Below are 24,834 nucleotides of genomic sequence, written 5' to 3' on the forward strand. Positions count from 1 at the left end.
CCTCCCAAATGCCAAACTGCTACGTTATCACCTTTCCTATGACTACTTTAAAATATTGTTCCAAGCTGGACATGGTGGCGCACACTTGTAATTCCAGTCCTTGGGAGGCTGAGGTAGGAGGATCTGGATTCACAGTCTCAGCTACTTAGTGAGGCCCCCACAACTTAGTGAGACCCTGTTTCAAAATAAAGAATAAAAAATCGGGCTGGGCCACAGCTCAGAGGTAGAGGTAGAAAGCCCCTGGGTTCAACCCCCAGCAACACACACACACACACACACACACACACACACACACACAGTTCAATATGCGTTGACAGGAGAACGTGGGCACTAAGCAAGAAAGGATGCAAAAGGAAGACCAATACTGCAAAACAGCCCTCCACTGTACTCAGCAACTCAGTGTCTGCCCCAATGTGTGTCTCCAAGTCAGAAAAACCAGAGCCATGAAGGACCTTCACAGAGATGCCATAGAGGCAGAGCAGAGGATGCACATGCATGCACATCTTGCTTCTTGAAAGGTCCATCCCCTACTGCAAACAGGCTATGAAAATGCTTTTGCAAACTATTTGTGGTGTTTTCAAACCCAGAGAAATTTGAAGTCACTACATCTCATTATATGCCCAGTGACGTTTCAGTGCCCCAGCATGAGTTAGCACCCCTATAAATGTGACCATGCCTTTACCCACCTCTGGGCTGGAGGAACCTAAATGAAGTCAAGACCATCTAACGCGTTTTTATTTCTTTGTACTGTGTACATTGTTAACTGTCTTGCCAATAGCAAGGTTTGATCACTACTTTAGACTGGTTTTATATATACTTTAAACTCTTTATGTAGACACAAAGAATATATTTCCTAAATAAGTTTCCAGAGATTTCACTGAGCATAAAAACTTAGTGAGGGGTCACATAATCAACAACTCAAATAAGAATAATATCATTACACAAAGCCTGGAAAATTTTACATGTTTTCGAAGGGTATTGCCACTGTCCTACTTAATGAGTAAGGTAAAGTCCATCAGAGATATAATGAATGACCTAACATCATCCAGATCACTTATGGACAGTCAGTGCCGGGGCTAGAAGTACAGAAGCAGGGTCTACCCACATATGTGATAGGATCACCTAAACCCAGTACTCTTAGCCTGTCACTTTTTAGTGAGACTTCACACAATGCCAAGTGAACCCAAGTCAACACCGCTGGGTACAGAACACAGTGGACAGGACAGCGAGTTCTTATACTTCAGAAAGAGCCCAACATTTTCAGCAGGGTAGGGGCTCTTTTTGGCCATAGCAAAAAAGAGATCAGTAAGTCCTCTTCCAAAAAAACAATTATAATACTGGGCAAAACTGTGAAAAATCTCTAGAAATCATCTGTCAAATAAAAGGAGAAGTTTTTATTCATGAAAAATGGTTGAATTTCCAATAAGAACACTGGGATTCTATAGTATCTTTGCCCGTATTTGTCTCATTCCTCAGTACACGCCCAGCCTCATCCCCCATGTGCTCTCAAGGTGGCACAATCACATAACATTAGCCTGGAAAGCTTGCTTCCTAAGGGGCTAAAATCCCACACCCAGGTGTTGTGTCAGCTAAATCAGCACACTCCCTAAGGAAAACAGGGATTGCCCAAAATTCCAGACTAAGGCTACAGTCTCGCTTGGGGCAAAGGTCAGATGGGCAGATTAGCCAAAACCTTAACAGGGATAACCTGGAAAGCTATAGAAGGCTTAGAAAAATATTTATCTCTGGATGACTGGGAGGCTGTGTGCACAGGCAGAAAAGACCTAACAAGGTCCTGTGGGAAGAGAAACCGGAATCAATTTGTAGACCATCTGACCTTTGAATTTGTCCACACTCACATTCACACACAGACCTGTGGACAAGATAGATAACAACGTTTGATCACCTCTGACAAGTCACTGGCTGACCATTAAGCTAAGCAAGAGAAGACAGGTTCTTCAATTAAATCTGGGCAAGTTACTAAAAACAAATCGGAACAAACATATCAACAACAACAACCAATTTCAGGGAGAAAATAGAGAATTCAGAGCTGAAATATGTTTAAATGTCCAGTTTTAATTTAAAAATATCTTTGAGATATGAAAAGGAACAGGAAGGTGTGACTCATGCATAGTCAATAAAAATGCTGAGTGTACCCAGATGTTGGACTTAGCAAAGATGTTAAAATAACCATTGCAAATATGTTTTAAAATTTTTAAAAACTGTCTAAAGAACAAGGATAATGCGTCGACAGTGAGTAAATATATAAGAAATCTCAATAGAGAAATAGAAACTACAAAGCCAAGTAGATATGAAAGGAATTAAATAATTCACTACATAGGGTAAACAGCAAATTTGAGATGATAGGGGGAAAAACTCATTTGAGTTGAAGATAAATCATTGGAAACCAGGGGATCTGAAGGGCTTCTTTTAGGTAATGGAAATATTCTAAAACTGGATTTGAGGGATGTTGTATTAAATATCGCAGAATTATACACTTACAACAAAGTCCTGACTAGCAATTAGACTAAGTAACTGCCAAAATATGTATTTATTTGTGCTACCTTTAAAAAGATATATTTTTCTGTTTTTATGAAATTTGATTAAGAAATATGTATAGGTGAAAGGCAATCTTTATATTTACCGTATCCACGATTTGCTTCCTTCCTGTTACTGCCCTACTTTAAGCTCTCTTAAAAGAAGTAATGAAACTCTTGAGGTTTCGCAAGCAATCCATAATCAACCAGGAGAGGGCATCAGCACTATTTTTCTACAAGCAAGCTTACCCTGGCTCTCACTTCTTAAATTTATCAAAGGATTCTGGCTTTTTAGCCAAATGTGCAAAAGATCATCTCACAAACAGCTTTAACATGACACCAATGCTATTTGGTTCCTCCTGAGATGGTCAAGAATATCAGCATATGATAACACATAAATACACACTTACCAAAAGAAATGTCCGGATTGTTCTTATTTTGTTAAGTTCAAGAAGCAATTTTTGTGCCTTCTCATGGTTGCTACAGTATTCATCATAGATACGAAACCTGTCTTTCTGTGAATCATTCAAAACAGAACAAATTAGTCATTGGATTCACCACTGTTAAATTTTAACCTGGGATATGTGTAAGCTTTACCATTTACTATGTCTAAAGTACTACACACAGTGTTAAGTTTTACTGATTCATTTTCCCTGGTCCAGAAAGAATAGCCTAAAAAAAAAGAGACAGACATTTATCAATTATACTTCAATATGATAAACATAATAATGGAGAAATGAATCAATGGTGGCAAAGCATAGAGACAAATGTACTCAGCTTTGTCATGAGAATTCAGATACAGCTTAAGAAATGACGTTACTTCTGAGAAAGGTGCACTGGGACAACGATATGCTCCCCAGACAGGGAGAGGGAAGAAAGTCATTTTCAGTAGAGAAAAAAGCGTGGACCAAAACGTCCTAGTCTGCAGTCTATTCTCACTAGTCTGGACAGATGTGTTTAATAGGAACACTGACAAAGAGGACAATGTCCAGCAACAAGTGACCAAGATAATTATCGGCCCCAAAGACATGATATCTGAGAAGTCGTTTCAGAGAGATATTTGTTAGTTTAGAAAGTCCGAGAATGGTAGCTACTTTCAAATAGCTGTTTTATTGTAAATGATTGACAATTCTATGTAGCTCTAAGAAATAACACTGGGACAATAAAGTGGGAATTCTAAGGCAGTGATGGGCAGATGTTGGATGAATATAAAAATCTTCTAAATGATTAGAGCTATAACTAAAAGTGACCATGTGGTTACAAAATTAAAGGTCTTCATAGATGGATAGAAGGAAATCTTAAAAAAAAAAAGAATTTTATTATCACAAATGCTATAAGTCCCCTTTCATCTGTAAGATTTTTCTTGAAGTGGCTATGATTAGTAGCTATCAAAGCAGAGGAAGAACCCAAAAAACTTACTGATCAATATAAGAACAGAAATGTCTCTTTAGAAACCTCAAATACTTGCACTTAGAAATGTTTTTTATGCAGCTAACAGAATGTATTGAATTATTCATCTCAAGCAATGGTATGAGCCTAAATAAATAAATAAATAAATAAGCAAATAAATAAACCTCAGAAACAGTTTGGCTATATTCGTGGATGACAGATTCATGATGTGTTATTAAGGAAATGACTGTCAAGAGTCCAAGATTCCTAAGCATAGCCCCAGCCTGAGAGGGCAACTACTCCAGCTGGTGGAAATTTTGATTTTTTTTTTTTTTTTTTTTTTTTTTTTTGGTGTGTGTGTGAAAAAGAACAGACTGAGTAAGTGGACACAAACTCTCATGGCTCCCAAATGTGTCCAAGAACAGCACAGTTCAATCCTCCCCCACCCAAGCAGCCTCTCCCTTTGAGTTATCTTTATGAGATATTTCTTGATTACAAAAAGAACACACAAAGAACCTGCACGTCACATACCAACAGATCTAGAAGTCACACATGGAATCCTTTATAAAAGACTAAATAGAAAATTAAATATATACGAAGTTTGACTTCTATGATGTAATATTCTCACATTTGCTAAGTAAAACATTATTTGTGTAACATTTTCATGAGTACATGGATTCAAACTGATAATTCTGAAAATTAAAAGCAATGGGGCCAGGCATGGTGGCTCACACTTGTAATCCCAGCATTCAGGAGGCTAAGATGGGAGGATCGCAGTTTGCAGCCAGCCTCAGCTACTTAGTGAGGCCCTCTGCAACTCAGTGAGACCTGGTTTCAAAATAAAGAATAAAAAATAGGGCAGGGGGTGTAGTTCAGAGGTCAAATGCCCCTGGGTTCCATCCCCAGAGCCAGAAAAAAAAAAAAAAGAAAAAAAAAACAAGAAGAAGAAGAAGCAGCAATGAAATGGCATAAATAGATTTTTAGTTTGAATGCCCTTTAATTCTAGAAAGAATTTTCACAACACAGGCGGCTTCTTACTTTGCAAATCGACTGCATAAATAATTCCAGCTACCCTATAGAAAGACCTGAAAATAATCACACAGGCATGGGATGTGTATTTCAAGAAAAAGGAGCATTATTCTTTCTGAAATGCCTGCTACATCTTCTCAGAAACTGGCCTGGAGGAAAATTCCGCCACAGGCACACTGGGGTTTGTCCATCTCCAGATTTGTCACAAGCCAATTAACAAGGGAACATTTGGACTAATAAAAGACTCGCAATGCCATTATCAGAGTAAGGATTTTCTGCCTCTAAAGAAAAATGCACTATGTTCAAGAGAAACATAAAAATCCATTCATAATGAACATCCTGAATATTCATTAAGATTCAAAGCTACAGAAGATGCGAAGAACTAACTTGTCAGAAAAAAGAAAAGGCTGTTTATTCTTCACTGAGGAAAATGGATGATGTGTGGCGCTCTCTCCTCTTGCACTCCAAGCTCAAGATTTCATTGGCCTTAAAAGACCCCACACTGTTGATGTCAGAGTTTACTTCTAATGCTGAATTCACACTAACTACTCTGTCAAGAGCTAAATCTTAAAACCAAGGAGATGAGGAAGAGCTTTAAAAATAAACAAAAATGTATCTTACAAAGTGCAGAAAGCAGGTTCCCACTTCTTGCTGAGCACTCGGCTCAGGGTGTAAACATTCTTCTACAACTTTTAGGAATTCTTTATGAACTGCAAGGATATCCTCAATGTTTGAGAACAGTAGCTGTAAGAATAATTATAATTATATTATTATAAATGCATAAATGCAGTAGTACGAGTTAAAACCCAAAAAGGAAAGTCTATGAGATGAGAGTATGCTATGCCCCCTCTGCACTGAAATCGTCAATGGACAGCAACCCACACCCCTACCCCCACCTCGCTGGCAGAAGCCCTTGAGTCTGTCTGGACTCCTCTATTCCCACAGGGCCTTGGGAAACAGTACACTATGTCTGGCTCTCAGGGTAAAGCCTGAGTTGTCAAACCTGAGCAGCATGGTCCCATGGGACGGGCTACGGGCAGAAGTGTGGGTAGGTTTCTTGGCAGGCTATTGGGGAAAGGGTATCTTTGCTCCTGAGAAGAACATCCTGGAATAGGAAGCCCTGTTCTCCCTCTGGAAGGGGCTCTGTGTGTGGACTCTGAAGCCCTGGGAGGAGCTAGTTCAGGGGCCACCGACACTAGTGAGAAGCACACAAACTTATGGTGGAGCCAAGGTTAAAGCATCCCTCAGGAACATCCATGGGCCACAGTGGTGTGTGGGAGCTCACTCTAGACAGCGGCTCTCCACGGCCAGGGCACCTCCTCACCTTCACTGTCTCTTCTGTTACATTCTTGTCAACTTTCGCTGCTGCACACTGGTTCATTCGGTGTAAGAATGCCTGCAAGAAACAAAAAGAGACTTTATGAAGGCAACATGCAGTGCACGAAGTGCACGAAGTTAATTTAATGCTGATCAGTGACGGCGCTGATCAGCATTAAATTAACTTTTTACGAGAAACCAAAGTTTAAAATCCCAATAGTGAACTGGGCGTTATGACGCATGTCTGTAAACCTAGTACTCGGGAGGCTGAGCCAGGGAGATCACAGGTTTGTGGCTAACCTCAGCAACTTAAGAATGAGACCCTCTGCAACTTTGTGAGATCCTGTTTCAAAATAAAAAAATAAAAATAAAAAGGGCTGGAGAGATTCAACTCAGAGGCAGAATGTCCCTGGGTTCAATCTCCAGTACAGAAAGAAAGAAAGAAAGAAAGAAAGAAAGAAAGAAAGAAAGGGAGGAAAAGGAGAGAAAAATTGTTGAGTATAAGAGTTTTGTTTGAACATATGAAACCCTTTTGTATTGCTGCTTTTATCTTAGAATTATCCTTCCTCTATGATGTTGAGACAGACTCAATGGTCAAGTCTGTATGAATTAAGTTTACCAGGTTTTCAAAGGTCTTTTAGAGCCAGGTGGTTCCTAAATTTCTAAGTGTTGCAATGTACAAAAAGACAAAACGCTAATAAAAAAAAAATATGTTATTTCTAATTTTAAAAATAGCCAGAAATTTCAAAGTGACTCCCTTAGAACAAAGAGGGTCAGAAATAGATACATAGATACATATATACCCCTGCCAGAACCATTTCTAGGGTCAACTCTTCAAACAAAATAAGAGGGTTTTTTCCTCACTTCTACCACACACGAACACATTTTGAGGAAGCCAGAATTTAAATTTCTGGGTTAGAGTCAGGGCTCTTCACTGCCCTCTGGTAGGCAATGAGTGTGTAAAGATTTCAAAGATGAAGACTCAGGTTGGGGGTACAGCTGAGTGGTAGAGTGCTTGTCCACGATGCCAAAGCCCTGGCTTCCATCCCCAGTGCCACACACAAAAAAGACAGACTTCCCGATGGTCATTACACTTTGACCAATAGCTAGAGAAAAATGATTTATTTACAGTGAGCCCTCAAAAATAAAGTGCTAAAAGGAAAAGAGACGTTTAATCAGAAATTTTGGTTTATACTCTGAAGATATCTATTAACTACCAAGTGGCAAAGTAAGACCATTCTTAGAGCTGGGGATGTTCCTCAGTGGTCCAACAGATGCAAGATTCCCATAGTCCCATCACCAGAACCACACACAAAAAAAACTCCTTCCCTTGTCTGTCTTAAAAAGTTTGCCAGGACCCACCGACTGAGGGCACGACTGTGCAGCCCACCAACTCCCCGGGGAGTACAAAGGCACGTGGGAATCTCTGGGTGCTTAAGCGCATGAAAATTAAAGTAAATATGACATCTTTGACATGTCATATTCACCAAGATACAAGAGACTAATGGGTTAATGAAATCTTACAAAGATTTAGGAAGATTAACAAGACCCAAGATTGCTCATAATGTTCAGAAACTATTGCCCTCGAAGCCCTATAAGGACATCAAACATTATTAACATTTCTGAGGACAACTTGATAAGTGTCTCAAATCTTTAAGTGGGCATTTCTTTTAACCCAGCATTTCAGTTTCTAGGAGAAATTTGTCTTTGAAAAATATGCAAAGGGTTTCAGAGTATTGATTACAAGGGAGGAAAAATTGGAAAAAACCTAAGGACTCACCAATAAGTGGCTCATTAAATATACTGTGGTACATTCAAACTATAGGATGCTAAGGCTGTGGCCAAAGTTCAATCATAATTGGAATGAGATAAAAACTAAATAGGTACATACATACATATATGCATATATAGGACAGATGTGTCATAGTATTTGTGAAAATAATGTACAAAATAGCATCCCTAACATATACACCCATATTCATACATCCAAACATACATACATATGCACACATACATAGATACATACAAGCAAGTAGGTATACAGATATACACATGGATAGTGTCAGCGTGTATTCATACTAAAAACAATAGGTAGCATATACCAAAATGAAAACAGTGGCTACATCCAGGTGGTAGGTAGGAAGGAGACTTTAATACACCTTATTTGCAGAGTATTTGGCTGTAAACATAGTATAACTTTTGTTTAAAACAACAAAAGCTTTGGGAGGCTGAAACAGGAGGGTCACAGGTTCACAGCCTCAGTAACCTTGTATGGCTCTCTGCAACTTAGTGAGGCCCTGTTTCAAAATAAAAAAATCAAGCAGGAGGATGTAGTTCAGAGGTACAATGCTTCTGAGTTTAATCGTTAGTACTACAAAAAAGAAGAAAATAAAAATAAATAAAGCTATTTAAAAGAAATCAAACAAATGAGCTTCAAGGCCTCACTTCTAGCTTGAGTTTCAGTACCATCATTATTCCTGATTCAAGTAGTACATGTTTCAGATGCTGTTACTTCAAGGCCATATCAAAACCAATAACCTCAACTATAACGTCACCCAAATTAAACAGATGAATAAGAAAGTATTGGATAAAGCCAGGCGTGGTGATGCAAGCCTGTAATCCCAGTACTTGGGAGGCTGAGATGGGAGGGTTACAGGTTCCTGGCCAGCATCAGCAACTTTGTGAGGCTCTCTGCAACTTAGTGAGACCCTGTTTCAAAAAAAAGAAATAGGGCTTAGGGTATAGTTCAAATCCCCAGTATCCAAAAAAAAAAATAAAAAGAAAAAAATATTGGGTGTGTATTTTTATTATAAACATGTGGTCAAATTTTTGATTATCTGAAATTATGTATAACTGGCCAAAGAAAAAGATTTCAAGTTCTACTTTAATTACTATTATTCTGTTTAAATTTTTATTTTAGTTTAGTTCTTGAGTATTTTCCAAATACTCATTCCAAAAATGCTCTTTGGCCTTCTGTTTAATCTTAAAATAACATGGATGGTTTACTTGCCTAGTTTACTTTCATGTTGACCACATAGTAAACAGGTAATTCTCATGCAAGCAAAACTTAAACTTAACTTCTACAGTTAAGTAAACCTTTTCTTCGTAAACAACTCAGTCACATTCTGAAACCCATCAATAAAAAGGTAGAAAGTACGAAAACTGAGTTAGAATGGAACATACAGATTAAGTACACCACATCTTTATCTGAAAACTTTTCTATTTTCTTATCATATGTGACAATATGGATATTCTGTTTAACTATGTACCAAAAGAAACCTGGAACTTGCTAGCATTTCTGACTAAGCATTTATTTGTCTCAAAGACCCTCTTGTATACAACACAAGGCAGATTTTAGATGGTTGCTGGCAGAACACAATCATGAAATATTTTTTATAAAATGTTTAAGTCTCCCTTCATAAAAATAACACACACACACACACACACACACACACACACACACACACAGATTTTCAGAATTAGCTCTTAACAACGATTATCTATGGAGCCCTTCAGACTCTGGTGATTAGGCATTTAGTCCTAGTCTCAATTAAGGAAGCATTAATAGTAACTTAGTCACAAAAATTCAGGAGGAATTTTGTACAGTTTTCTCTCTCCATTCATTCATTTTCATGGATCCACAATTTCACCAGATTTAGATAATCTTCATCTTGACATAAATATATATGAAAATAAACACTGGAAAACAGCTTCTAATGCCAGTGCTTCTCAAGTGTTGTATTGTGTGTAGATTTGGAGAGTTCCTTCTAAACGTAGATTCCCAACCCTAAGGTCTGATTTAAGGTCTAATTAAACAGATTGTTTTGGGACACAAAAATCTGCATTCTACGCAGTATCCCTCAGTGACTATAATTTAGCTGGCTGGTCAAGAGAGCACTTGTAAGACAAGCATGGTGGCGTACTTGTAATCCCAGCATGTGGGAGGCTGAGACAGGATGATTGCGGTTCAAGGACAGCCTCAGCTACTTAGTGAGGTTCTTTGCAACTCAGTGAGACCCTGTTTCAAAATAAAGAATAAAAAATAGGGCTGGGGCTGCAGCTCAGAGACAAAATGCCTCTGGGCTCCATCCCCCATACAGAGAGAGAGAGAGAGAGAGAGAGAGAGAGAGAGAGAGAGAGAGAGAACTCAGTTTTTGCTACCCTGCCAGAGAATGCCCTGTCCCACTAAAATCACAATCTGGGCTAAGTACACTGGTCATGATAATTGCTAAAGGCTTGGGAGATACAGAGATAGGTGGGTAAGATAAGAAAGTCACATTTGAAGGAAATGAACTGGTAAATGCCCCTTGAAGGGACAGACATTCAGCTCACACATGAGTTTGCATGTTCTCAGTTTGCCAGCATCTCCCTAACTATGGCTCCACACAACATATTCCTAAATACAATTCTAATCATGGGCTACTTGTTTCCCATTCAGAAAGTAAAACTCTTCATTTTCTTTAACTTGCTCCTTATTGTTTTCCTTTTACTATATATTGGTAAAAAACATATGTTAAATGTCTAATGCTAATGGGAAGTTTAATAATGGTTAAAAAAAAGTCAAAAATTTGCTACTAAGAGATCAAAAAGGAAGAAAGTTATGATGATACAAGAGGAAGATGACAAAAATCTCTTTTCTTCTTGTTTACCCATCTGTGTTGCTACTAGTTCCACAGTAAAGCAATGCCTTCCAAGAGTTTCATTCCGAGAATACACTTCTTTGTTTTATAATTTCCATGTTCTAAGTGATCTCCTGAAATTCATTTTTTGTCCTTCTCACTCTTTTTAGCAATCAGATATTGTGTTACTCTGCTTTTTCTTGCTAGGACCAAAATACCTGAGTTACACACATAAAGGAGGAAAAGTTTATTTGGCTCATGGTTTTAGAGGCTTCTGTCCATGGTCAGATGGGTCCGTTGCTGGGGCCTGAGGTGAGACAGAAGATCATGTAGGAAGGGCCCATAAGAGGAAAGCTGCCCAGCTCGTGACAGCCAGAAAGGAGAGAGAGACAGAAAGAGAGACAGAGAGAGAGACAGAGAGATGCCAAAGACCAGATATACCCCCCAGGGCACACCCTTAGTGACGTATTTCCTCTGACCATGCCCCAGCTGCACACAGTTTGCACCGCCTCCCAGCAGTCCATTTAGCTACCAATGGATGAATCCACTAATGAGGTCAGAACTCACGTGACCCAATCACTTCCCAAAGCCCCACCTCTGATCATCACTAGACTGGGGACTAAGCCTTCAGTGCATGAGTCTTTGGGGTCATTTCATATCCAATCATAACAGACTAATATAGTAAATTATTCGCAAATTTCCCATATATTTTAATAGTATACATTATGGAGTCTAGATACCCAATGCCATCTGAATTTTATATTATACAGGCCCTTAAATTTTCATATAAATATTCTACATTCAGGATTATTTTAGCAGCACATTGTCATCCTGATAATATGGCTATTTAATATAGATGAAGATAAGCCTTTAATGTATACAAGTGAAAGGGGGAAATTCCAAGAGGGATTACATTGTTGCAGAAAAGTATATTTATTTTATAAAAAATATTTTTTTTAATTAAGGGCAGCACTGGGCGTGGTGGCAAATGCTTGTAATCCCAGCATTGAGGAGGCTGAGACGGGAGGATCACGGTTTGCAGACAGCCTCAGCTACTTTGAGGCCCTCCGCAACTTAGAACCTGTTTCAAAGTAAAGAATAAAAAAATAGGGCAGGGGGTATAGCTCAGAGGGTTCCATCCCCAGACCTGTAATAATAATAATAATAATAATAATAATAATAATAATAATAATAGGCAAACATTTTCCTCCAACATTTTGAACTTAAAACCATATTATCACATCACAATTCATTGCAAGATAAGTTGTTTTGTTTTGTTTTCCAGAGAGAAAAAAAAAAGTCTGAATAAATGAAAAGGTTTGCCATTGAGTTTACCTTGAACACCTTGGTACCACTTTATTGGGATAGAGAAGACTGAAAGAAGCATAGGATCTGGGATGGGAGAGTCAAAATGTGTTGTGGCCGTGGTGAGTTTGAGATGACTCACCACATGAAGAGCTTGAGTAGGGAGTTAGTTCTACCAATCTGAGATTCTGAGGGGAGATCATGATTGAAGATAAAGAAGTAAGTACCATTGGCATGAATATGGAACTCTTGGAAAGAGTAGAGAGAAAGGACAACTCACTCCAGTTCTTTGGAGAAAGTATATAGATGAAAAAGACAGAAGGCCCCAGGGGAGAACCTCAGGGTGCTCTGACATTCAGAAGTCAGGCAGAAGAAGTGAACCAAAGAAGTCAAAAACAGGATTCCAGTAAGGTATATACAAAACCTGAAAAGGGCGGTTTCACAAAATTCAAGAAAACAGAGAGTTTCCAGAGCACAGGAGTGATCACCTGCGCAACAGGGTGAGAAATCCAGATATGCGACTTGACAGCTCAAAGGCTGGTCACTGGTGAGCTTGACCGAAGCAGTCCCAATGGGAAGGGTTGAGGGAAAAGAAAGGATGAGGAAGCAGAACCAGTAACCACAGAAAAAAATCCTAAAGAAGCTTTACCAAGAAAGGGAGGTTTATGAGGTACATTTGGATCAAAGGAAGGTCTACCTTTTAAATTTGAAAATATTGCAGTAATTCATCCTTCAGGTTTTACATAGCTGAGTATCCCTTGTATGAAATGCTTGGGACTCAAAATATTTCAGATTTCTTTTTTCAGTTTTGGGATGTGTGCGTGTACATGATGAGATTTCATGGGGATGGGCCCCAAGTTGAAATACAAAACTCAGGTATGTTTCATATGTAACTTGTGCACATAACCTGAAGGTAATTTTATACTATATAATATAATATAATATATATATGTGTGTGTATGTATATATGTGGTGTGTGTGTGTGTGTGTATATATATATGGGGGTGGTACTGGGGTTTCTGGAAACCTTTCTACCTCCAGGCTACACTCCCAGACCTATTTTATATTTTTATTTGGAAACAGGGTCTCTTAAGCCAGCGAGGCTGGCTTTGGACCTGCGTAATCCTCCTGTCTCTGCCTCCCAAGCGCGGGGATTACAAGTGTGCGCAACCACACCCAGCTATACAATATTTTTCATAATTGTGTTCAGGAAACAAAGCTTCACAGTATTGGATCTTCCACTATGGTGTCATGTTGGTAGTCATAAAGTTTCAAATTTTGGTACATTTTGGAGTTGGGATTTTCAGAAAGAGGATGTTCCACCTTTATTAAGTTCTCTTAATACAATTTCCATAAATACTTCTGGCCTCTAGTCCCTTGATTCTTAGTCTTCCCTGAACACTTACACAGTCTCTTGAGTGGGAATTCCTCCTTTGATACTAAAAAAAGTAATGAACACACGTGTTTTTTTTTTTTTTTGGTGGTACTAGGGTGGGACACTTCTACCTCCAGACTACACTCCCAGACCTATTTTATAGTTTTTATTTGGAAACAGGGTTTCTTAAGCCAGAGAGGCTGACTTCGAACCCACGTGATCCTCCTGTCTCTGCCTCTCAAGCACAGGGATTACAAGCATGCGCCACCACGCCCGGCTTGAACATACATATTAATGTATTTGGATATTATATCTGTAAATTTAAATATTTTAACAATAAAATACTTTAGAAAGAATTCAACAATGTTTATATAGCATGCCAGGTCTTGTTCTTGGCAGTAGTTCTTAAGACTTGTAGTCTCAGTATTCTTTCATACTCTTAAAATTATGTACAACCTTAAAGACCTTATATTTGTGTATACCTATCAATGTTTAATATACTAGAAATTAAAATTAAGAAAAATTATAGACATTAACTTTATAAAATTCATTTAAAAATTGATTTACTATTAATAAGCTAATATTTTTTCCAAAAATGTTAGAATTATGGAACCATTTTAGATGTTTGCAGATTTCTTTAGAGTCTATCTTTTTTTTTTTTTTTTTTTTTTTTGCGGGTCTGGGGATGGAATACAAGGGCATTCTACCTCCAAGCAACACCTCCTGCCCTATTTTTTATTCTTTATTTTGAAACAGGGTTTCACTGAGTTGCAGAGCCTCACTAAGTAGCTAAGGTTGTCCCTCATGGAACCGCCATCCTCTGGTCTCAGCCTCCCAAATGCTGGGATTACAAGGGTACGCCATCATACCCAGTTTAGAGTCTACCTTAACAAGAGACAATTGCAGCCTCCTGTATGCTGGAATCTATTGAAATATGTTGATTTGATGGAATTACATGAAGAAAATGCAACAAAATGTAGACAATTGAAATGAAGATTAAGATCCCTGCTGTGACTTATCCAGATTAATGGTGGTTATTCTCCGTTAGTGCAATACCCACACTCAATAAGTCACAATTTTGTAAAAGTTAGTTGTAACATGGAAACAGAAAACATATCAGTGAACTTTTCATACTGTTACATTCAAATCCATGGATCTCTCTTATATTTGAAGGGATATTTTATCCATGCGTTATTTTGTAACTTTTTCAGTATTGGTTCACTGAGAGTTAAACCTATCTGCCAAACATTAACATGTTTCATTATATTTTTAAGAAGTAACATTTATCAAATACCAGTATCCAGTTCATTAAAAAGCCTTTAAGTATTAGGAATCTGTCAAGCTCACAGAGATGGATATTAATTTTCAAAAATTCAATTCAGAGTTTGAATTCTATTATCATCACAAATAGTATCAGTGATATTCTTTGAAGTGACTGGCTCACTGATTTTTTTTTTCAGAAAATGTCTGCCAAAAACTCAAATACTTAGAAACAAAAACCATAGTTTGTCTAGTTTGTACCACAGTCAATATTTTCAAGTAAATATGATGTTTCATAGCAACTCAGGCAATCACACCAGTTCTTTTCCTGGAGACAACCAAAATCCTTGGGCATGCTGCAGAGGCGCTTACATATGCACAGGATATGTAAGTACTCTATGGCCAGGACTTCATTAAATTCATTTTGACTGTTGTCAAGAACATTCTTAAACAAAACTGTCAAACTCTTGCCCCCATGAATGTGTCGCAAGAAAATTCACAGTAACTGTGAATACAGCTTAAGGCCACTGCTTTGACTCAGGCAAAAGCAACAGCAATGTATACACCACCCGTGCAAATGTCACCATAGTGGGAAAAAATCAAGTTAAGTCATAGTATTCATAGTATTATTATGAAAATAGTTTTAGCTTGTATATTCCTTGAATTGTCTCTACAAAACTCCAAATGTCTTTGGACCACTCCCTGAAAAACACTGGTCTAGGCATAGAAAATATGACAATAAATTAAAAAATCAAAGTTTCTGTTTATATCCTAATGGGAGGAGACATAATATACAATATATATAACAAGTAAGTAAACTATTTATTATCTTAGAAGGTAAAGAGCTGGGGGCTATGCTCAATGGTAGAGCGCATGTTTGGCATGCAAGAGGCCCTGGTTTAGCTCTCCAGAACTTCCTGCGTGTGGAGCATGGGCTCCACCATTGACATCAGTTTGTCCCTCAACATTCTCTCCACACACAGCTGCAAAACTTAAAGGATAATAGGTCATTTGTTAGTAGTTCAGTACTATTTGACAGACCCTCCAGGGCATTTACCACTCTACAGTCATTAAGATAGAATATGCTGCATCTTGATTGCTCAAATAAATGCCTAAAAAAGAAGATGTGAGGTCTAATCAGTGGGCCAAGCCCCAAGTGAAAGCCCTTGGGTCATCAACATTTCCTTAGTATCCAGAGCTAAAAGGAATTGTTGGGTCCCTGTTACGGAGATTTTTAGTGTCTGCACATTTACCCACCCAAAGGATATTTTATTCTTTATTCAGAATAACTATTAATTCCAAGTGAAATTTACTATCATCTCAAAAGGTAAATAAAGATAACTTTTCATCTTACCATCTAATTAAAAACAAAACAAAAAAACTGTCTTGGCTGGGACTTGAGGATAATTAAAACATTTTTAGTATAATCTGTTTGACTTCAATAAGCAAAAAAAAAAAAAAGAATAAAACAAAACTGTGAACTTCAGAAGATTTCAGGGGACAGAATTCGCCATCTGTCAGCTTGTGTCTGGCACATTCTTTACAAGATACGAGGTTTTATTTATTTATTTATTTATTTATTTATTTATTGGTGGTACTGGGGTTCCTGGAAACTCTTCTACCTCCGGGCTACACTCCCAGATATATTTTTTATATTTTTATTTGTAAACAGGGTCTCTTAAGCCAGCGAGGCTGGCTTCGAACCTGTGCGATGCTCCTGTCTCCACCTCCCAAGTGCGGAGATTACAAGCGTGCACCACCTTGCCCAGCAAGATACGAGGTTTTAAAGATGTGTAATAGACAACTGAAAAGCCAATAGCAAAGCTGGACAGAAGATGAAGAGAAACCAAGAATATCATCACCAGAATTATAGTTACGCTTACGACTATTAAAAGTTAAAGTGCAAATTAGAAAACGCAGTGACATGGCTATAGTAACTCTCTTAGTTATGTCTTTTGTAACTTCAATCCATCTCACAACACTACTGATAAAAATATTATTTAGCACAATATTTAGCTTTCCATTGGCCTTAGGTAATGAACTTTTCTAACGGAGAAGTCAAAAGTGATAGAGGTATTTTTTTTTAGCATAATCGATTAAAATACTGATGCAGTGGCTACCGTTGAAATGAAATACATAAATAAAGCCAAGCTTGGTGGTGACACATGTGATCGCAGTACTTGGAGGCTGAGACAGGAAGATCAAAGGTTCAAGAATACCTTCACAGCAACCGAGCAAAATCCTATTTCAAAACAAAAACTAAAAGATGCTAGAGGTTTAGATCAGAGGTGGAATATCCCTGGGCTTAACCCCCAGTAACAAAAAAGGAACAGGGAGGAAGACAATCATTCTCATAGAAGTCAGTAATTATAGCCTCTTTTCAAATACTTGGGAAAAATCAACACAAGGCCTATATCCCTCAGTGGTAACAACAGACTACAGCTAAAGGAGCAATATGTTGGTTTCATGTTGCAACAGTCATTACTATTCCCTATTTTATCCTAGTATGCACCAAATGAATGTTAAATGCCATGTCTTCCCCCGATAATGTTTTTTTTCTTAATACACACTGATTTTGTTTATGTGACTTTTGGTGGGTGTTACATGTTGACAAACCCACTATAAACTAACAATACTGGAAGCTGAAGATGCATTAAGTCCACCTAACCTACAGAACATCTTAGCTTAGCAACACAGGCCACCATGGAGCGTCTGTGTCCCTGCGGAATCACATGGCTGACGGGGAGCCACAAATCACAGCAGCTGCCCAGTGCTGTGAGAGAGTACGGTGCTTCATATCATTAGCCAAGGAAATGATGCAAATCCAGTTTGAAGTATAGTTTCTGAGGATGCATATGACTTTTGCACCATCATTAAATCAAAAACTCCTAAGACAGACGGTTAAGTCAGAGGCTGTCTATATTGTTAAAATCCTGCATCTTTCACACTATGTTGAATCTTTCTGCCTAAGATTCCCATCTTTCTCCCAAACATCATGTCTACATGTCAACTTTTCTATGCATATGTTTACTTCCTAAACACATCAGAAATCTGGAAATTTACCATAGGTAGAAAGTAGCAGTGGGGGGAAAAAGCATTCAGGTTCAAAGAAAAAAAAAATCTAGTAAAGATTAATGTCTGTCTTCTCAATCTTTGACAGAACTTAGAAAGTGTTAATAAAACTGGGAAATATCTATGAAGCATGTCCAGAGGACAGCTTTGATTTCAACAAGACACTGCAAGGACTGAGTGTGGATGCAAATCACATAGACTGGTGAGCTAAAACACGGGCCAGTCTGCAAAGAACTCCATAGAAAGACTGGTATCTCTTTTTTTGCGTGGTTGGTTGGTTGGGTTTTGTTTGTTTAAAAAATCCCTTTACATACAGGAGTGGTAGCTGGCTCATGCTTTAATCCCAGCACTTGGGAGGCTGAGACAGGAGGATCGCATAGGTTCGAAGCCAGCCTCATCTACTTAGTGAGGCTCTCAGCAAATTAGTGAGACCTTATTTCTAAATAAAATATTTTAAAAAATAGGTCTGGGAGTGTAGCTTGGAGGTAAAAGGTCACTGGGTTCCATCCCCAGTACCACACACACACACAAAAAAAAAAAAAATCCCTTTACTTGACCAAAGAAAAATTTTGTTCTGTGTTTTGACAAAATATAAAAGATTGGCATGATCCTAATCTTATTCATTGGAGAACCTTTGAAAAATGTACTTTTCTTTTCTTCTTAAGATTGCCTTAGTTTTTCTCAATGCTACCAACCCTTTGTGGTTTTTTTTTTTTTTTTTTGGTGCACTGTATTCATACATCATAGTGGGATACAAACTTTTGTAGACATACATGCACACATCGCCCAGTCAGCCCCCACCCGATCCCCACTCCATTCTCTCCCCATCCCTCCCTCCCATGCTTGGCTTAGTGGTTGACATCTAGTATTATAGCAATTTATCCAAAATTAAAAATTATATTCTCACATAACAGTTTCATTTGTCTGATACCAAGCTTTTGATGACTTAAAGATAACATTTCAATATTTCTTTTTGCTTTCTTTCTTACCAGAGAATATTTTTTTCTATTTTTTAGGTGAAACTATCATATATTTATATATTTATTTTTCAGAAAAAAAATCTATCCTAATATGGAATATGGACTCTAGATACCCAAAACGATCTTGAAAAAGAACAAAGCTAGAAGACATATATTTTCTAATTTCAAACCATATAAAGCTAAAATAATTGAAACAGTGTAGTACTGTTCTAAAGGCAGACATATAAACCACTGGAGTTAAATAAAAGCCTAGAGATAAATTTTTCCCTATATTGTCAAGTTATTTTTGACAAGGTTTCCACGAACATTTGGTGGTGGAAATAATAATCTTTTAACTAAATATTGTTGAAACATAATAATTACATGGAAAAGAATAAAGTTGGACCCTTACCTAATCCCATATACAAATATTAACTCAAAATAGATAAAAGACCTAAATATAAATCTTAAGACTATAAACTTTTAGGAGAAAATCTGGACCATAAATCCTCACAACATTGAAATTGGCAGTAATTTCTTGGATATGATTTCAATGGCACAGGCAACAGAAGAGTATACAAACTCCCTAAAAAAATATATATATATATATATATATATATATATTGTATATCCAAAGACAATGTAAACAGAGTTAACAGGTACTAATAGAATGGGATAAAATATTTCCAAATGCTATATCTGAAGGTATATTAATATTCCAACTAGAAATCCTAAAAATTAACAACAATCAAGGCAAACAATACCATTTAGAGATAGGTAAAAGACTAACATAAGTAATGAATCTCCACAGATAACCAATCTTAGTTGTCTGTTGGACGGAAAATCTTGTTTCTCTGGTTCTGGTGTTTGTTACCTATTTCTTCTTTGTAGTTAATCTCTTTGAGTATTTTCTCTAGTGCTGGTTTTGAAGACATAAATTCCTTCAGTTTCTGTTTGTCATGGAAGCTTCTTATTTCTCCATCTAATTTGATAGAAAGTTTTGCTGGGTAGGAAATTTTTGGCTGGAAGTTGTTTTCTTTCAGAGTTTGGCTCTCATGACTTGGTTTGGGAAGTCTGGAGTGATTCTAATTGGTTTGCCTCTGAATGTCACTTGGCCCTTTGTTTTTGTTGCCTTTAAGATTCTCTGCTTGGCTTCCACATTGGTCATTTTGACAATTATGTGGCGTGGGATCCTCTTCTCCGATCCTGTCTAAAGGGAGTTCTATAAGTTTCCTGGACCTGTGTATCAACCTCTTGCTCTATGTTTGGAAAATTTTCTGCTATTACTTCCTTGAAGAGATTGTTGATCCCTTTGGTTTCACTTTCTTTTCCCTCCTCTATTCCAATTATTCTTAGGTTAGCTCTCTTAAAATGGGCCCATATTTCTTCAATGTCAGATTCCTGCTGTCAGATATTTTTTCCTAGATTAGAAACTATGTGTTCATTTTTGGAATGATCATCTTCTAAGAGCGAGATTCTGTTCTCCATGTGGTCTAATCGGTTGTTTGTGCTTTGAATTGAGGCCTTTACTTCTGATGTTGTGGGGTTGTGGGCATTCATTGCTCCAGTGTTATTCCTCTTTCCCATGATTTTGGAAGTTTGTGCCTTCTCTGGGTTCTTCCTTTGGGTCACTATGACTTCACTTAAGGTGTTCTGGATCTCGATTCAGTAGTATCTCAGACCCCACTACTCCTTTACTGGGTTGTATCACAGAGTCTGCCACCCAGAGAGTCGATAGAGGCTGCTTTAGACTGTGGAGGGTGCCAGGTTGCACGTTCTCCTATGGTGTGATATCTCTGCCACCGCCCCTCCCCTACTGGGTCAAGTCCCAGGGAGTACAGTACTGGGGTTTCTCCTCTGTGGCCCGCAATTTGACTCACTGTTCTTGAGTATGCAGATGTAGCTGTACTGGATTCGGTGAATTCGCTGCTGCTGCCGCCAGTGACAATATGGCGTCGCTGCTACACCCTCAGCCGTGAGGCTGGCGTATTACTTCTTGGTTTTGATTTCTACTCTGAATCCCTGCAGCGTGTGCTGAGCTCAGCCACTGGGAGCTTTAGATTTTACCTGCGGCGAGAAATCCCGCCTGGCTGTTCTGCAGCGGCTCACCTCGGCTTGCTGTAGCCGTCCGGTGAAGTCGCCGCTGCCGCCGGCAGTATGGCGCTACTGCCGCGTCCTCGGGCGTGAGGCCGGTGTCTCTCCTCTGTGGCTCTGAGCTCTGTTCTCAGTTCGCTTTCTCTCTGGAGCCTGGTGATTTTTTTGTTTCTCTGGTGATGGTGTTTTCTGGCTATGAAAGGCACTGATTTTGTGGTAATGGAGATTGGTTGTTAGTGGGGCTCTTAAGCCCCGCTTTTCTCGGTCGCCATCTTCCCGGAAGTTTTCGCTACCAACCCTTTGGATAACACCAACAGAACAATTAAGCAATGACAGTTAATTAGGTTAGTATACAAAACTAAATTGAAATGTATTGCTGTATTATGATAAGTCATTATTTTTGTAAAGGTACTTCATATCAAAAGAAAATAATAAATCTTTCATGAGATTAACAAAGAAATAACAAAAAAAAAAAAGAAACAGGAGAAAGAAAGCAAAAATACAAAAGCATTTCAAGCACCCCACAATTTTTCTGGTGGCATTTTACCTAAAAGTATGTTGTTCTTGCCATGGAAGGAAATAGATTTCTAAAAGCAGTTCATAAGCTTGATCATATTTGCATTTTTCTTTAATTAGACATTGGCCACACTGCCTTATTTTTACTATTAAACAAATATTTATACTGAGATGTCAGTAGACTATTGTGTCTCTGACATAATACTTCATATTTTGCTGCTCAGGAATGTACATTGATAGCAGATAACTTTAATAACACCACAATGAGAGAAAAGGCAAAGCGGGAAGTACAAAGCATTTTATATAGATAATATTCTCAGGCACAGACTTTTCTCTGGCACAGGAAACTGGTCATTTCCCGAATTTAAAGTGCACAACACTATTCCTGTTGAAGACTTTATTCAAGAATTCAGTTCCCATGAAAAGGAAATCTAAGCAGTGCAAGGGAAGAAAATTATCTGATGCTGGAAAACAACCCAGAAAAACGAGCCAGAATCCCAACATGAACATCTGTCACCCACCTGGCACCCACAGCCCTCTTTTTCTGCCCCCATTATCAAACTCACTGGACAATCTTGTACGGTATGGAAAAAAGATTTATAAACTGGCTGCACGATAGGTTTTGGCTCAGTTACTATGACCTCTATTCTTTATACTTACGGGCCTCGCCTCTCAGTTTCATACCTGAGAGAAAAGTAGGTATCTACTTTAACTTCTCTAAAAACTGACTTCTGAAATGGTCCACCTTTTTCTAAAACCTCTCGACTTACAATACATGTCAATAATTTATTGTTCCCTCTGACTTACCTTATCTCCTCTGCCCCTTTTCTCATGATGAAATATTGCCTTTACTCTCTTTGTTCAATATGCCACCTGCTCCTTAGGCTGTAATTTTGTTTCCTTTCCTTTTAAATTCTACTTATTCTCTACTCCTAAAAGGAACTGATGTATAGTCCTTGACATAAGTAGTGTTGGGCTAATAAACTATCAGAAACATACACGGTACCTAAGAATTCGGCATTTCACATTCAAATTCTTCAACTTACCAAGATGAACTGATATTTCTTCTACATTATAAACTCTGAGCCTTTTCATAAATATTAAAATTTTCTATAGTTTTGGGAATAGCTCTCCTTTTTCATCTCTCATCTCAATAAATTTAATTTTGATTTGTTAAAAAAAAAAAAAAAAAGGAATGAACCTGGCATGGTAGCGCATGCCTTTGATTCTAGTACTTGGGAGGCTAAGACAGAAGGATCGCAGATCCTAGACCAGCCTCAGCAATTCAATGAAACTTCAAACAACTTTAGTTGTTCCAAAACAAAAATAATAATAATAAATAAAATAGGACTGGGGGTATATCTCAATAGTAGAATGCCCCTGAGTTAATCCCCAGCTCCAGAAGAAAAAATAATTTTAATTTATTTTAATGTTATTATTTTTAATTTTAATAAATTTCTGGAGGTTTTTGGTTTTTTATTTTTTTTATTTATTTATTTATTTATTTATTTATTTTTGGTGGTACTGGGGTTCCTGGAAACCCTTCTACCTCCGGGCTATACTCCCAGACACCTAATTTTTATATTTTTGTTTGGAAACAGGGTCTCTTTTTTTTGTGTGTGGGGGGGTACTAGGGTTCCTGGAAACCCTTCTACCTACGGGTTAACACTCCCAGACCTAATTTTATATTTTTTATTTAGAAACAGGGTCTCTTCAGCCAGCAGCTGCTGGCTTTGAACCTGCGCAATCCTCCTGTCTCTGCCTCCCAAGTGCAGGGACTATAAGAGTGCACCACCATGCCTGGCCTAAATTTCTGTATTTTAAACAGAGGCAATCCAAATCAGTGGAGAAGAGTGTCAGGTGTTGGGACAATAGGCTGTCCAATTCATTGACTTTACCAAAATGCAAGAGAAGATAACAACATGTAGTGGTTTTTAAAGCTCAACTCTGGAGTCACTGCAGGCCTCCCATCCCAGCTGTGCCAACTCTATATAATTAACTTTGCCTTTCTGAGGCAGTTTCCAAATTTGTATAAGGAAACTAATATGGTCTGTATCCCTATAGACTTGATGTAAGGATTCAATAAATTAACATATATAAAGTAACTGGCATATCCAGGACCAATATAAATGTGTTCTTTTTTGTTTTAGTATCAAATACACTTGCTACATGCTATTTCCATTGTTTACCTTAATAACACATTCTCCGAATTAAGACTTTCAAGGAGAATCATTATTTTTTACAACATCCACACTGTATATTATAATCAATAGCATTAGAAAGTAGCTAAGAGAACCAGGAATTGTATGTACATAAATATGTAAAACACTTAGAACTGTTTTTAAGAATTAAAATCATAATTTTATTCATAATTTGCTTTGTAAAAATCATACCAACAACCTAGAAAAGAGCATTTGCTTATACATTCAAAAATATGAGAAAAAATATATACTAAATTCAACTGTGAAAATTTGAAATAACAACTATCAATAATCCTATTATGCTTCAAAAATTGAGAAAACAAAATATGAAATATCATGAATCCTTCTACAAAGTTTATGAATCAAGTATCAGCAGCAGCCAGCAAAATGTTACTAATGAGTTCATTTCCATAGATATTGGCTTACAGCTCTATCAAAAGCTGAATATTCATGAGGTAAGTTGGGTGTAGGTAAACAAGAAAACTTTACTCCCAGGGTAGAAGTCTATGATGCGTTTCATGCGTTTCTTTCTGGCCTAGGCTATGCACAATAACAAAGAAAGAAATACTTAATGTCTGTTTGGGTTTATCTGAGTTCTGCTACATGACCACAAAGATATAATCGATTTGCTTAACTACTGCAAAATGGCAGATATCTTCATTTTTAAATATGCTTTTATTGGTACATTATAGTCTCACATCATAATGTAAATCATGTTAACAGTGACATACATGCGCACAGCACTTGGTGCCCTTCCAACCCCTTCCCATCCTCCCTTCCCTATACAGAGTACTGAAATTGATGTTGGTATTTTCATATGTACACAAAGTCAATAGTAGTCAATGATCCTAACTCTTTCCCCTCCCTTCTTTCTCCTAGACCACCTCCCTGTCTCCACTGAGGTTTCTCTTCCACTATCTGGAGTCCCTCTAGTATCCCAATTACTCCCTAGTTTCCCAGTATTAGAGAAAACATATGACCCTTCAGCTTCTGTGACTGGTTAATCTCACTTAACATAATTTTCTCCAGATTTTTCTATTTTCCTACCAAGGACATAATTTTTTCTTCTTTATTTCTGAGTGGAATTCCATTGTATGTATATCCCATAATTTTGTAATCTATTCATCTACTGATGGACACCTAGGTTGGTTCCATTATACT

The 24,834-nt window shown here is 37.7% G+C and overlaps 1 protein-coding gene across 1 annotated transcript in view; it reads right to left on the bottom strand.

Annotated features, from left to right (window-relative positions):
* The window catches only part of LOC308262320 (phosphatidylinositol 3,4,5-trisphosphate-dependent Rac exchanger 2 protein-like), a gene marked incomplete at both ends in the record, with an annotated part of 238,723 nt that overhangs the window by 152,150 nt on the left and 61,739 nt on the right, over positions 1 to 24,834 (bottom strand). Inside the window, 3 exons of the mRNA XM_080694767.1 lie at positions 2,948 to 3,052; positions 5,577 to 5,699; positions 6,280 to 6,351. Of these exons, the coding sequence (XP_080550893.1) occupies positions 2,948 to 3,052; positions 5,577 to 5,699; positions 6,280 to 6,351 (300 nt within the window). The remainder of the gene's footprint in view (positions 1 to 2,947; positions 3,053 to 5,576; positions 5,700 to 6,279; positions 6,352 to 24,834) is intronic.

This window comes from Muscardinus avellanarius, assembly GCF_963383645.1.
Source record: "Muscardinus avellanarius genome assembly, chromosome: 4".
In the NCBI taxonomy this organism is placed as follows: Eukaryota; Metazoa; Chordata; class Mammalia; order Rodentia; family Gliridae; genus Muscardinus; species Muscardinus avellanarius.